We start from the raw sequence: 12,759 nt of genomic DNA, 5'->3' as shown, positions 1-12,759 counted from the left end.
AATTATATATTTTTGTTGCCATGTTGTTTGTACATGACATATTGTTCAATAAGAATAATTTAAATAAAAAGCTACGGCAAAAACAGAAGTTCAAAGACATTTTTCTAAAAAAAAAAAAAAAAAAAAATCAAGACCAACCACTAGCTGCTGTACAGAGATAAGATCAGTTTTTTAAAAATATATTTTCAAACGTATTACTATACATTTGTTTTGCATTTGTTTCAATTCCAATTCAATTCGTTGCAATTCGATGAAATATATATATTATATATATATATGTAATATAATAATAAAATAAAACCGTTTTGAATTATGACTTTAAATCAGTGGCATAAGCACCGTCTCTGATTGGCTGAAACCTACATAAAGGCGTGTCCTTCCAGTAAATGGGCGGGGCTTCGTGTCTCAGCGCTAGTATGTGGTTATTTCAGAGAGCGCTGTTAGTCGGCGCGCTGGGCAGCAAGAGCTTGACTAGAGCCATGGTAAGACATCATACTCGCTCTTTATCTGCTGGTTTATTCTGTTTTATACGCTTTTGTGTGCTTTTGAAAGCTAGTTTATGTAGTCGTTGTAAGAAGGTCATAGTCCGGTGTGTTTACTCGTGCGCACCTGCGTGTCTCCGCTAATTCAGTCCGGCGGAGGAACATTAGCCCGTTAGCTTTACTGATGTCGGCATGTCTCTGGGGGTTTGTTTATGATTTAAAATGAAATTATGGGTTCTCTTAGTGTATTTTGTACGGAACGACTCATTAAAGTCCAGTTTGTTAGCAAACAGAGGTTTTAGGCCTGGTTTGGGTTTAGCGGTGCAGACTTATGCATTAAATCACGTGGTGGATAATGTTATTATTTAGCTTTTATTATTTTATGCTATTTGGTTATAATGTTAATTATTTTTAATCAATTATTTAATTTATTATTATCATATTTATATTGATTGGGTTTTATTAAGCCTCATTGCATGTCACATATAAATAACTGATGTATGTTTTACTGTAGCAGGTACATTTAATTTAAAATAATGAAATATTTAATATCTTACTATAAGTATAGCCTACAGCATAACAACCATTGAACATCCTTATTATTCCTCCTTAGGCACAATCTCACTGTTAGCATCTCCCAAATATGTAGTCAAATCAAAGTTTTTGAGTTCTCTTAAAACATGAATACTTTGAATAAAAAGTTTTTAAAAATGAGCAGGATTTTCTTTTTAATTCTTTCTTTTTTTTTTTAAAGAAATTAATACATTTAATCAGCAAGGATGTTAAATTGTCTTACTTTTTATTCATCAAAGAATCCTTATAATGTGATGCTGAAAATTCAGCTTTATAATCACAGAAATAAATTATATTTTAAGTTGCAATAATATTTCACAATGTTATTATTTTTTTTCTGTATTTTTGATCAATAAATGCAGGCTTGATGAACATAAGACACTTCTTTCAAAACATTAAAAAATACTATGTTTCCAAACTTTTGACCTGCACTGTATGTATTCAAAATCAGATTAAATCACATCATCTGTTCAATACTGAAAATATTATTGCCATATTTAAGGCCTAAAAGCTTCATGCTAATAAATAAACCCACACAGAATGAACTTTATGGCGATCTATGTGTAATTGTTACTCTTACACACACACACACGTACTCTGAACGGTCATATAAAGGCAGATAGTGTAATGATTACTCTTAAATCTGTTCAGCTTCGGCGAGCTCCGCCTGATATAGATGTTTACGTGTTTCCCGAACACACAGTGAATCTCCTGTGACCGCTGTGTGTTCTCACACACTCCCACAGGTGGAAAATCTGCTCTAGATATCGTCAGAATCTAATTTTAATGCCAAGCTTTTTATTAAAACACTATAAATGTATACACTACCAGTCAAAAGTTTTGGATCTGTAAGATTTTTAATGTTTTTAAAAAATAGTCTCACCAAGGCTGCATTTATTTGATTTAAAAATACAACAAAAAAACAGTAATATTGTTAAATATTATGATAACTGTTTTCTATATGAATATATTACTACATATTCACATAGAAAACCGCTGTTTTAAATTGTAAATAATATTTCACAATATTACTGTTTTTTTTTTTGTTGTTTTTTTTTTTTTATCAAATAAATGCACTTTTATTAAAAGAGACTTCTTTTAAAAACATTAAAAATCGTACAGATCCAAAACGTTTGACTGGTTAGTGTAGTTTCCAGTGTTATGCATAATCAGATAAAAATCTCACACAACACTATCAGAGGGCGTTTCGTAAGCGAAGCTGTTGCATTAGGAGTTGCACAATAGATTCATAGCACATGATTGTGTCAGTAGAGACTCATCACGCCTCGTGACCTTTAACCTCTCTCTGTTTACTGCAGTGTGCCCAAGCCAATGACTGGCAGTCGGCCAAATCCATATACGACTTCTCAGCTAAAGACATCGATGGAGAGGAAGTGTCTCTGGAGAAATACAGGTGAACACAATTCATTTGGTTTGATAAATCTCACGTTTATTGCTAAAAAATGTATATTAATATTATTAATAAAGCCCTAATGCAAACAGGGTTTGTACTGGTGCTTAGAGTGCTTGAAGTACTTAAATTTGACTTAAGTCCTGGAAAACCCTTAAAAACAGCCATATTTATGAAGAGGTTCTTGAAAAGTGCTTTACTTATTTAAATACAATATTTGTGACCCTGGATCACGTCACCAGTCACGAGTCGCACGGGTATATTTGTGGCAATAGCCAACAATACACTGTATGGGTCAAAATTATCCATTTTTCTTTTATGCCAAAAATCATTAGGATATTAAGTAAAGATCATGTTCCATGAAGATATTTAGTACATTTCCTACCGTAAATATATAAAACATGTATTTTTGTGAGTGAATGCAGCACAATCGCCAACATAAATGCACAACTTTAAAGGAGATTTTCTCAATGTTTAGATTTTTTTGCATCCTCAGATTCCAGATTTTAATAGTTGTATCTCGACCAAATATTGTCCTTTCCTCACAAACCACACATCAATGGAAAGCTTATTTATGAGCTTTCAGATTATGAAAGAAAGCTTTCAGATATTATGTATAAATCTCAGTTTATTACACCCTTGTGACTTGTTTTGTGGTCCAGGGTCACATATATGAAATTAGTCTTTTTCTTTTTTTTTTCGACAAAACAAAAAAAAACAATCTTTTCACGAAAGTTAACACTGCAGCCCGTCTGGTAAACCTTTAATATATATAATGTTATATATGTTGTAAGTTGTATTTTGGATACCTTACATTTCTGCAATTTGAGTAAAAAAAAAAAAAATATTTATATATTATACACTTTATTTTACAGTGTCCTTGTTGCATATCTGACATGCACTTACCATAGTAATAACAGTAAATTATGCATAATTACATGCAACTAATCCTCAACCAAACCCTAATCCTACCCTAACCCTATAGTAAGTACATGTAGTTGCTTAATATTACTCAGTACTTAAATATATAATTACACTGTAACAATGACACCTTAAAATAAAGTGTTGCTATTGTTTGATAAGTGCGATCTCTGATTGTCGTCCTTGAAAAACAAAAAAGGAGTGCTTAAAAAGTCCTGAATAATCCGAGAATTTCATTTTACAGCATCTGCACGAACCCTGTGCAAAGTATTAAACATACTAAACGAAAGTATTAGCATCATAATGAAGTGTTCCAGCGCTTTGCTTCAGTTCTCCTCTCCTCTACTAGACTCTCTTAATGCGCATTCTTCACTGTGCGTCCGGTTATTTTTAGTCTTATGCCGAGCGTAATCTTGCTTTGGAAACTGGGTCACGGTGTGTTTGTCTGTTTTCAGGGGTTACGTGTGTATCATCACTAACGTAGCCTCCAAGTGAGGAAAGACCCCGGTAAACTACACTCAGTTTGCGGCGATGCACGCCTCGTACGCTGAGAAGGGTTTACGCATCCTGGGCTTTCCCTGCAACCAGTTTGGAAAGCAGGTATGTACAGGACCAGCATGCACTGCAGTATATACTGGGTTCAGCATGCTATGTAAATGATATGTTGCATCATGTCACTTTTTCGTTTGATTTTTGTGTCAATATTGAAATCGTTAATATTAACTCAGGTTCATTTGTCACACTGGAAATGATCAATGCATGCATGTTGCGTTAAAGGATACAGTATTCCATGCATGCTGTGATTATATTGTGAATTGCAGCCGATTCAAGCCCGAACTTGTTTTTTGGGCATTAAATGTAAGTGTTGAAAGGTGACGGACGCCAGACTCGCCACTGTAAGTAGGTCACGCGAGTAAAGCTGTAAGTGGATTATGTTATGCTGTAGAGTGAGGTTTAATCTTACAACGAGACATGCAAATTGATTCTCACAGTATAATCAATATGTTCTGATGATATCTGCTCCGTCACATGCATCTGTGCTGAGAGCAAAGTGGACATCTGGGGGTTTTCCCAACGAAAAATAGGTTAAAGCTACAATATGTAAGATTTTTGTAATTAAAATATCTAAAAATCACTCGCACAGTGTGATATATTTCCTGCAGTTGTGTACTTACAATATCCCAAAAGTTGCCAAAGATTTTTAACTTCAGAGAAATTCCGAATAATATCCGCGTTATCCCTGGTTTCCGCTCGTAGTAACCATGGCAACAGACGTGGACAACCGCGTTACGTCTAGCGGCGCGCTCACGCTGTTGTTGTTTCGATCAAACATTATGGACCATGGCAAGCAGACTTTGGGACAAAAGGAGAACTAAAACGAGGATCAGTATCAGCGTGGCTGAGCTTGCGTGCGCGACTAACTTCGACTTGACAAGACGCCGCTCTTGCATGAGCTTTATTAGACAGGTGAGCAAATGTACATAAAACTAATCAATGTTATACAGCTCAACATGATGAAATGTTAGAATATGATCAGTGTGTTAGGGTGTACTCACACTAGCCAGTTTGAACCGTGCCCGAGTGCGTTTGACCACCAAAGCGCGGTTCGTTTGACTAGTGTGAGTGCTCCGAACCGTGCCCGGGCGCGGCTCGATTAGCCGGCCCTGGCCCGCTTGGAAGAGGTGGGCCAGAGCACGGTTCAGTTGGACTCGGGCGCGGTTCGCATGCAGTGTGAGCGCTAACCGTGCTAGAGCACGGAACAGGACGCGCGACGTCACGGTTTTGCGACGCTCCAAAACCAACATTGGCGGGGAAAGGGTCGCTTTGGTCTACGGCAGAGGTGCAATGCGAAACCTCCTCATACGAGCAGCACGATTACGTGAAAATGTTCGTGCCACAAAGGCGATAGATCTGTTTAACAACAGGCTGTGAGAGGGCTGTGGACCACCGTGGACCAAACGACTCAAAATTATCCACAAAGTAAACAGAGCGATGGACTCCATTGTGTTCAGTGAGAGCGCCGCTCTTTCTGTTTATCCCGAAACCGTTGCACCATAATGACGTAAGCGTGCTCCGGCACGAATGCTGAAACCCTATGTGAGTGCAGGCCAGAGGGGGAGTGGGGAGGGGGGACAATCGTACTCGGGCCCGGTTCATGGCAACCGTGCCTAGTGTGAGTACACCCTTATTCTAATGTTCATCTAGCTCACTGCTAGTCTCATACAGCCTAACTAACACACAGAATAACATTATAACTTTAACACACTCAAATGCAGTTTAGTGTGATAGTGTAGAGCAAGTGAAACAGCGCTGCGTTCCCTCACAAGTTTCATTCGTCTAATAAACTGACCTGTGAGTATTATTCAGCACTTGCGTTCGGTAGAATGAAATGTCCTCATTCCTTTATATCCGCGGGACTCGCGTGTGTCGCTGAGATCTGTCTCTCATTAGCACTCGCGCTCTGCTTCATTCCACAGTCATGTTGAAATCATCAGTGTATTCACTCATCCATAAACATTATTAGATCCATCGGCATGACAACAAGTTCCATAATTCCGCTTATGCCTCATCAACCGACGCCTTTGTTATTGTAAGAGGTTAGCGACCCCTAGCGGCGGAAAAAAGTATGTATTGTAGGTTTAAGAAATGTCATTTGGTTAAGAAATGAATATGTAAAACATCGGGTCCTATTATAGTCATTAAGTGAATGGCCATTCATCAGTCATTTTGATTCAAGCACTCATAATGTAACCGGTGGCGAGTGTTGTAATCCAGACTGGTCTTGTCTTGTCTTGATCCTTGTACACCGAGTCTGACATTTTCATATGCGTTTTTTCCGTATTCGTCATTCAGTGGCTTTGAACTGTCAAAACGCCTCTCAAAATGCTTGATGATGATGATGATACAAATACTTCCTCATTTCCCAGACATTTTGATGGCAAATTTGCCTGTGAACGCTTTATATAAATGCTATAAAGGTCTAACTCCATGTGATATCACTTATATCAATGTTATATATACATATTATATATACTGTATATATCATCATATCGTCCAGCCCTAAACTTGCATAGTTTTTTGCATACTCAGTGTTTATTTAAAAACATCCAATTATGCAGAATATAAGATGGTAAATATTTAATTGATGAGTTGTCAATACAATATACAACAATACAACATATAGAGTATGATTTCACCCCTAAATTCAGCATTCTGACACACAATGAAACTGCAAATCCTCATTTCTGTGTCTGATCCAGATGTGTCTGTGAATTACAGCGATTCATTTGCTTCTGATCTGAAGCTTTCGGCAGTCTGTAAAAATAAACCTCAGATTTCTTGTCAAATGTAGTTGTACAGACGATCTCAAAGCTCTTCCCCGTTTTAGACGTGTTTTGTGTGTTTTTCACCCTGAAAACCAATGTGGTCACTCAGTGTGTGTAAACGGTGACGTCACACACATAACCTCTATATTTAACCATTATGCACTTGTATCTAGATTGTGACGGACTCGTGCTCTTCTGTTGTGTTCTGCTGTGCCGGGCAGCTTTCCACACATCAGATGAACGTTTTTATTGTTGTGTTATCACTAAAATTATATCTTTAAATTAGGGCTGTCAAACGATTAATCGCGATTAATCGCATCCAAAATAAAAGTTTGTGTTTACATAATATATGTGTGTGTATGGAGTATAATTATTTTCTATATATAAATACACACACATGCATATATATTTAAGAAAAATGTGTTATTTATATATAAAATATTTATATATAATATAAATTATATATAATATAAATATATATACACAGTATATACATGCAAATATTTATTAAATGTATACATGCATGTGTGTGTATTTATATATAGAAAATAATTATACACCGTACACACACACATATTATGTAAACAAACTTTTATTTTGGATGCGATTAATCTTTTGACAGCCCTACTTTAAATCTTTTCATGCCTTAAGATATCTTGAATGTAACTCGACACCCTTGCCTCATTTAGTATGCATGGTTCTATGAATATGCAAATGAGCCCCGCCTCCACTCACTCACTCAGCTCAGAGATCCACTGGTTGACGATCACACGTTGATCTGATTGGTTACAAGGTAGTTTGTGACGTCAGAAACACCAGCGATTTCAAAGCGTGTTTTTGAGACTGTCTTTGGTTCACTGCAGTTTTAAGGAGGAAATACTCAGCAATGGTGTTGACTTATGAATTTACACATGCTTTGTCTTAAAGCAGATTAAAAACACCACATAAACAACATTAAACGCTGGATTTTCACCAGTCGTGTTCTGCTGTTTCGGCCATCTTTCGACACATCAGTTCTCTGTTGTGTGATCTGTGTTCTCCTATAGGAGCCCGGGACAGAAGCGGACATCAAGGAGTTTGCTAAAGGCTACAACGCAGAGTTTGATCTGTTCAGTAAGATCGAGGTGAACGGAGACGGCGCTCATCCTCTCTGGAAATGGCTGAAAGATCAGCCCAAAGGCAAGGGAACTCTGGGAAAGTGAGTTCATTTGGTTTCTCTACTCGTGTTTTTCACTCGTCCTCGAATGCGTTGATCACAGAAATACTGCTTTTGTTTCCACAGCAACATCAAATGGAACTTCACTAAGGTAATTAATGCATGATGTTAATTAGGGCTGCGCAATATATCGGAATATCGCGATAGCTTGCAATAACTGGAGTCATGAACACAAGACAAAGAGAAAATCACTCACTGCTCTCGGCTGAATAACTTCCGTAGCTTTAATAAGAATCAGGATATATTTAATTCATACAGTGAAAACTAAGCTTTTACGTTTGATTATTGAGTTTCTGTTGTTGAATAACCCTAATGTAGGATAACCTGAACCCCACTGATGTTAAAATAACACTTCTTACACTACAGTAAAACACTGATGTTCACTGTCAGAAGCTGTAGGGATGTTTTCTTGTCACAAAAAGAATGTGAAATTAAAATTTTAAAGATAATTTAAGTTTATTTCACACACTTTAAGCATTATCGCATCGCATTATTTAATGAGTTATCGCAGTGTTCTTCATTATCGTGCAGCCCTGATGTTAATGTATGATGTTATTCTCTAATTCTCTGCTATATTGTGAGCTCAACACTGATGTTTTTACCGTAGTTCCTCATTGACAGAGAAGGTCAGGTTGTGAAGAGATACGGACCGATGGACGATCCCAGCGTAAGTCAACGCATATGCATATTAAATAACTCCAGTAACACTTTACAATAAAGTTTCATTTGTTAACTACATCAGCATGAACTAACTAACTAGCTAATCTTAGGTAATGTTTAACTCAACTCGGTTTAGTTTTATCAACTAACATTAAAGGGATACTTCACCGATTAGCATTCAGCTTTGTATCAGTAGAAACCCGGTAGTATTTTGGAGTGACCGTGCTTCCCTCCCTCATGTCCCCCTGAGACGAGAGATTTCTGGATTGTGTGTCTGGAAAAAAACCTCAGATGATGCAAAAATCGTCATTTATCGTCATCAGAGGCTCTTTTGTCCAGAGGCGAGAGACTCCAGCCAGTAGGAGGAGCTCGTCCCGCATGTGTTCAACCCGTCCATAGGGGGATCTCACCATAAAACACCGTCTCTTCAGTTTCCAGTCGACTAGTAGCCTAGCTGTATCATTTCTCCCGATACTGCCCTCTGTAACCGGTAGGCGTGGCTTGGGAGTGTCCTCGTAGGGCAGCGAAGCAAGTGCATTCTGGGAGTTGTTGTCTTTCATCCACATGAGCCAAAAATACATTTTCTGGCTTTTCTCAGTCTAGAAGGCACCAACTTCTAAAATAATTTCACATTTCTACTACATAAATAACCCAATTTAAATACACATTCATCTTTCCAGTGGTGAAATATCCCTTTAACAAAGGTTAATAAACACTGTAAGGTTTATGTTGGGTAATTGATTAATTTACTGAAGTTAAAGTCCCCCTGTGGTGAAAATCCAGCTTTTAATGTTGTTTGTGTCTATGTGGTGTTTTTAATATGCTTTAAGACAAACCATGTGTAAATTCATAAGTGTGGGTGAGTGGAGGCGGGGCTAATTTGCATATTCATAGAACCACGCATACTAAATGAGGCAAGGGTGTCGAGTTAGTCAAGCTATTTTAAGGCATGAAGACATTTTTTTTTCAAGGGAAAAAAATCGTTTAAATGTCATTTTGGTGATCAAAGATGAGTTTTATGAGATAAAATGATTGACTTTAACAAATGAGACCTTAATGCAAAGTGTTCCCAGTAATTCTTTGAGAAAGTTGAGTTTGATTAAATGGGTTTGATTAATGAGGGTATCGTTACACCCCTAGTAATAATTCATTTACTAATGTTAACAAATGAGACCTTATTGCAAAGTCATTTTTTTATCATGTGAGAAGTTTGAGATAAGTTGAGTTTGATTAAATGATGATAACCTCAGATGTTTTATGTGTCCCATCAGGTTATTGAAAAGGATCTGCCCAAATACCTGTAGCCGTTTGATCAAACCCGATCTCCGTCCCGTGTGTGTGTGTGTGTGGCACTCGTCTCCTCTCTGGCCTCGGACTGGACGTCAGCAGGGTGAAGCCCAGATCTGTGACGGCCGTTCCTCAAGCCTGTGTTCAGGAAGGGACGGCCTGATGTCCTCCGGCGTGCAAATCCTCTGGGATCGTCCCGATGCTGTCCAGACGCGCTCCAGAGACGAGATCAATGCCTGTCCTCACTGGAAATCACACTCATGCTCCTAAAGAACATGTCCGTGATAATAAACAGTACCGTCACAACGTCCTCTCTGTGTTCTTTACTAGACCGAGTGCTTGTTTAGAGATTTAGATAACACTTTATATTACAGAGTCCTTGTTACATATGTTACATGCACTTACCATAGTAATAACAGTAAATTATGCATAATTACATGCAACTAACCCTCAACCAAACCCTAATCCTACCCTAACCCTATAGTAAGTACATGTAGTTGCTTAATATTACTCAGTACTTAAATATATAATTACACTGTTACAATGACACCTTAAAATAAAGTGCAACTGAGATTTATCATACATTATCAGAAAGAAAGGTACAAAAGCAGTCACTGGGGCGGTACCTTTTTTTAAAAAGATAAATTTGTTCCTTTTAGGTACTGATATGTATACTTAAGAACGGTGTGTGTGTTAGCGGCCCCTAAGTTAATAACTAATGATCTTCGTAACGGAAGTGAATCAATCAAAACTAACTTTATCTGGACAATAACTTTATTCTAGAGCGGCTGTAAAGCCAAAACAATCTCTGTTACTGTAATCTCCTGTTATCACTGTAAAGCCACTTTGAAACAATCTACATTGTTAAAAGCGCTTTATAAATGAAGGTGACTGGACTTTAGGTACTAATAGGTACATTTAAGGTTTCAATATGCGCTCTTTACGTACAAAAGTATTAAAAACTGCCCGAGTGACAGCTTTTGTACCTTTTTTTTCTTTTTTCTTAGTGTGTGCAGATTAAAATGTATTATATATATATATATATAGCATATATATATATATGTGTGTATGATGTGGATTGCGCCATGTTTCAACATTGATATGATCTGCATTCATACATACATGCATATATATATATATATTGCTGTTGGTCTGATGAAGTGGTCAAAGCTCAGGGGTCTCGTTTATAAAACTGTACGTAGGATCTGCACTAAAAGTGCACTAAAAAAGCCAAAAATGCCGTATATGCCCAAAATATTCAGATTATTCAGCGTGTGTGCGCCAGAACCTGCGCTGAATTCCCTTTATAATCCCAGTCAGTGGAAGATTGTGCGTCTCCTCCCTGAAATAACCATATATGGAGCTTACAACGCCTCGTTTACTATGCAGATCCTCATCTGCATATCATTTGCATATGCATATTCATCCACGTGATGCCATGTTTAAAGAAATTATGAGATACGGATGTGCGTCACATTGCATTGCTAAAAATAATTTAGTAGCCTATCCTTGCCCTGTTTTTGAAAAAGATATATTTAACTATATATATATATATATATAGCATGGCTCAGAATTTGTGTACAGGTGCAAATATTTTATTGCGCAAATATTCCTGTCAAGTTTGTTTTTATATCTTAATTAACTTAAGCCTGTTTTGGGCGACGCAACTGTTATAAATGAGGCCTCAGAGCTGGTAACCAGTTTTTTTCTGGGTTGTTGTTTTGTTTTGTTTTTACGTTATTCCCATGAGTTAAAATATTCTGAAGGAATTTGTGCAGGATTTCTAGAATCTGTCCACTAAGAATCCTATTGGATTGCCTGGATGCCTGCTTTTTATTTATTTTATACTTATGATCCTATTGGATATTGTGTAATCTTAAACTGAAATCTGATAGAATAGTGGCACAGTTTAATTAATCCTCTGTTTATAAAGTCTAATGGTAGTTCCAGCTGGAATCCTGCGCTGATTCCTGTAAGGAAAACTCGTTTGCTTCAGGACAGTGTCTGATATTAACCTTCTTTTATTAGGGGCAATATTTTCACACATGTTTTATCTTTATGACAGTATTTTTTCCTCAAACCAAATAAAAGCACAGGGTCCATCTAGGTTACATCACTCTAACTGAGATTTTATTAATATGTCATTAATTTCACAACACATTATCATGTTCATGGGTCTCTGATGTTGGCCTGTAGTCAAGATGACTTGCATGTAATCTAATATGTATGTATGTATGTATATATATATATATATATATATATATATATATATATATACATACGTATATAATTATTATTATTTAAATTATTTATATTATTATTATGATTATGATTATTTGAAGTCATGAACCCTGCTTCACAAACCTTGAATTAACTGCATGAAATTGAGTGGAATCGTTATTTCTGTTAACTGTCAAATCAAATCAGCGTCAATTATAAAAGTAAATTTTTAATAAATGCCCAAGACACAACACAATGAATACTTTTACATAAAAAAAAAATGTGTTATGCGTGACTGGTGTCAAATGTCAGGCGCGATAAAAGAGAAATTCGCTATTTTTCTGCCTGTTTTTGTAATATTTGGGGTATTTTGGTGACGTTTTGACATGAGTCCTGGTTGGTGTGTGAGCCTCCATGAACTGTGCCTGTTATTGGTGTCCTGACAGCAGGCATGGGTTTAGAAAGCAGAGGCCCCCCTCCCCCCTCGTAGGCTCGTGGCCCAAACTAACACAGCATCTTCATTTTTAGAAACAGTAAAAGGAAGCTGTGGGTTTTTCTTTACTTTAAAACAAAACCACTTTCTCCAACTCCATTTCTTGTAATGTTAACTGTGACAGCAAAGGAAATCTATAAATGCACTGTTAGACATTTTATCGTATTTTT

General features: G+C 36.9%; 1 protein-coding gene across 1 annotated transcript; it reads left to right on the top strand.

Moving 5' to 3' along the window:
• Positions 1-365: 365 nt before the first annotated feature.
• Positions 366-10,182, top strand: gpx4b (glutathione peroxidase 4b). Its single transcript, XM_079876903.1, has 7 exons — positions 366-482; positions 2,375-2,469; positions 3,843-3,987; positions 7,760-7,911; positions 7,996-8,020; positions 8,537-8,596; positions 9,861-10,182. The coding sequence occupies exons 1-7, from the start codon at positions 387-389 to the stop codon at positions 9,891-9,893; spliced, it is 606 nt and encodes a 201-aa protein (XP_079733029.1). The 5' UTR covers positions 366-386; the 3' UTR covers positions 9,894-10,182.
• The last annotated feature ends 2,577 nt before the right edge of the window (positions 10,183-12,759 follow it).

The sequence above is a fragment of the Squalius cephalus genome (genome assembly GCF_949319135.1).
Source record: "Squalius cephalus genome assembly, chromosome: 7".
NCBI lineage: Eukaryota > Metazoa > Chordata > Actinopteri > Cypriniformes > Leuciscidae > Squalius > Squalius cephalus.
Note: the sequence above shows the minus strand (reverse complement) of the source record. Positions and strands in the feature narration are given on the sequence as shown.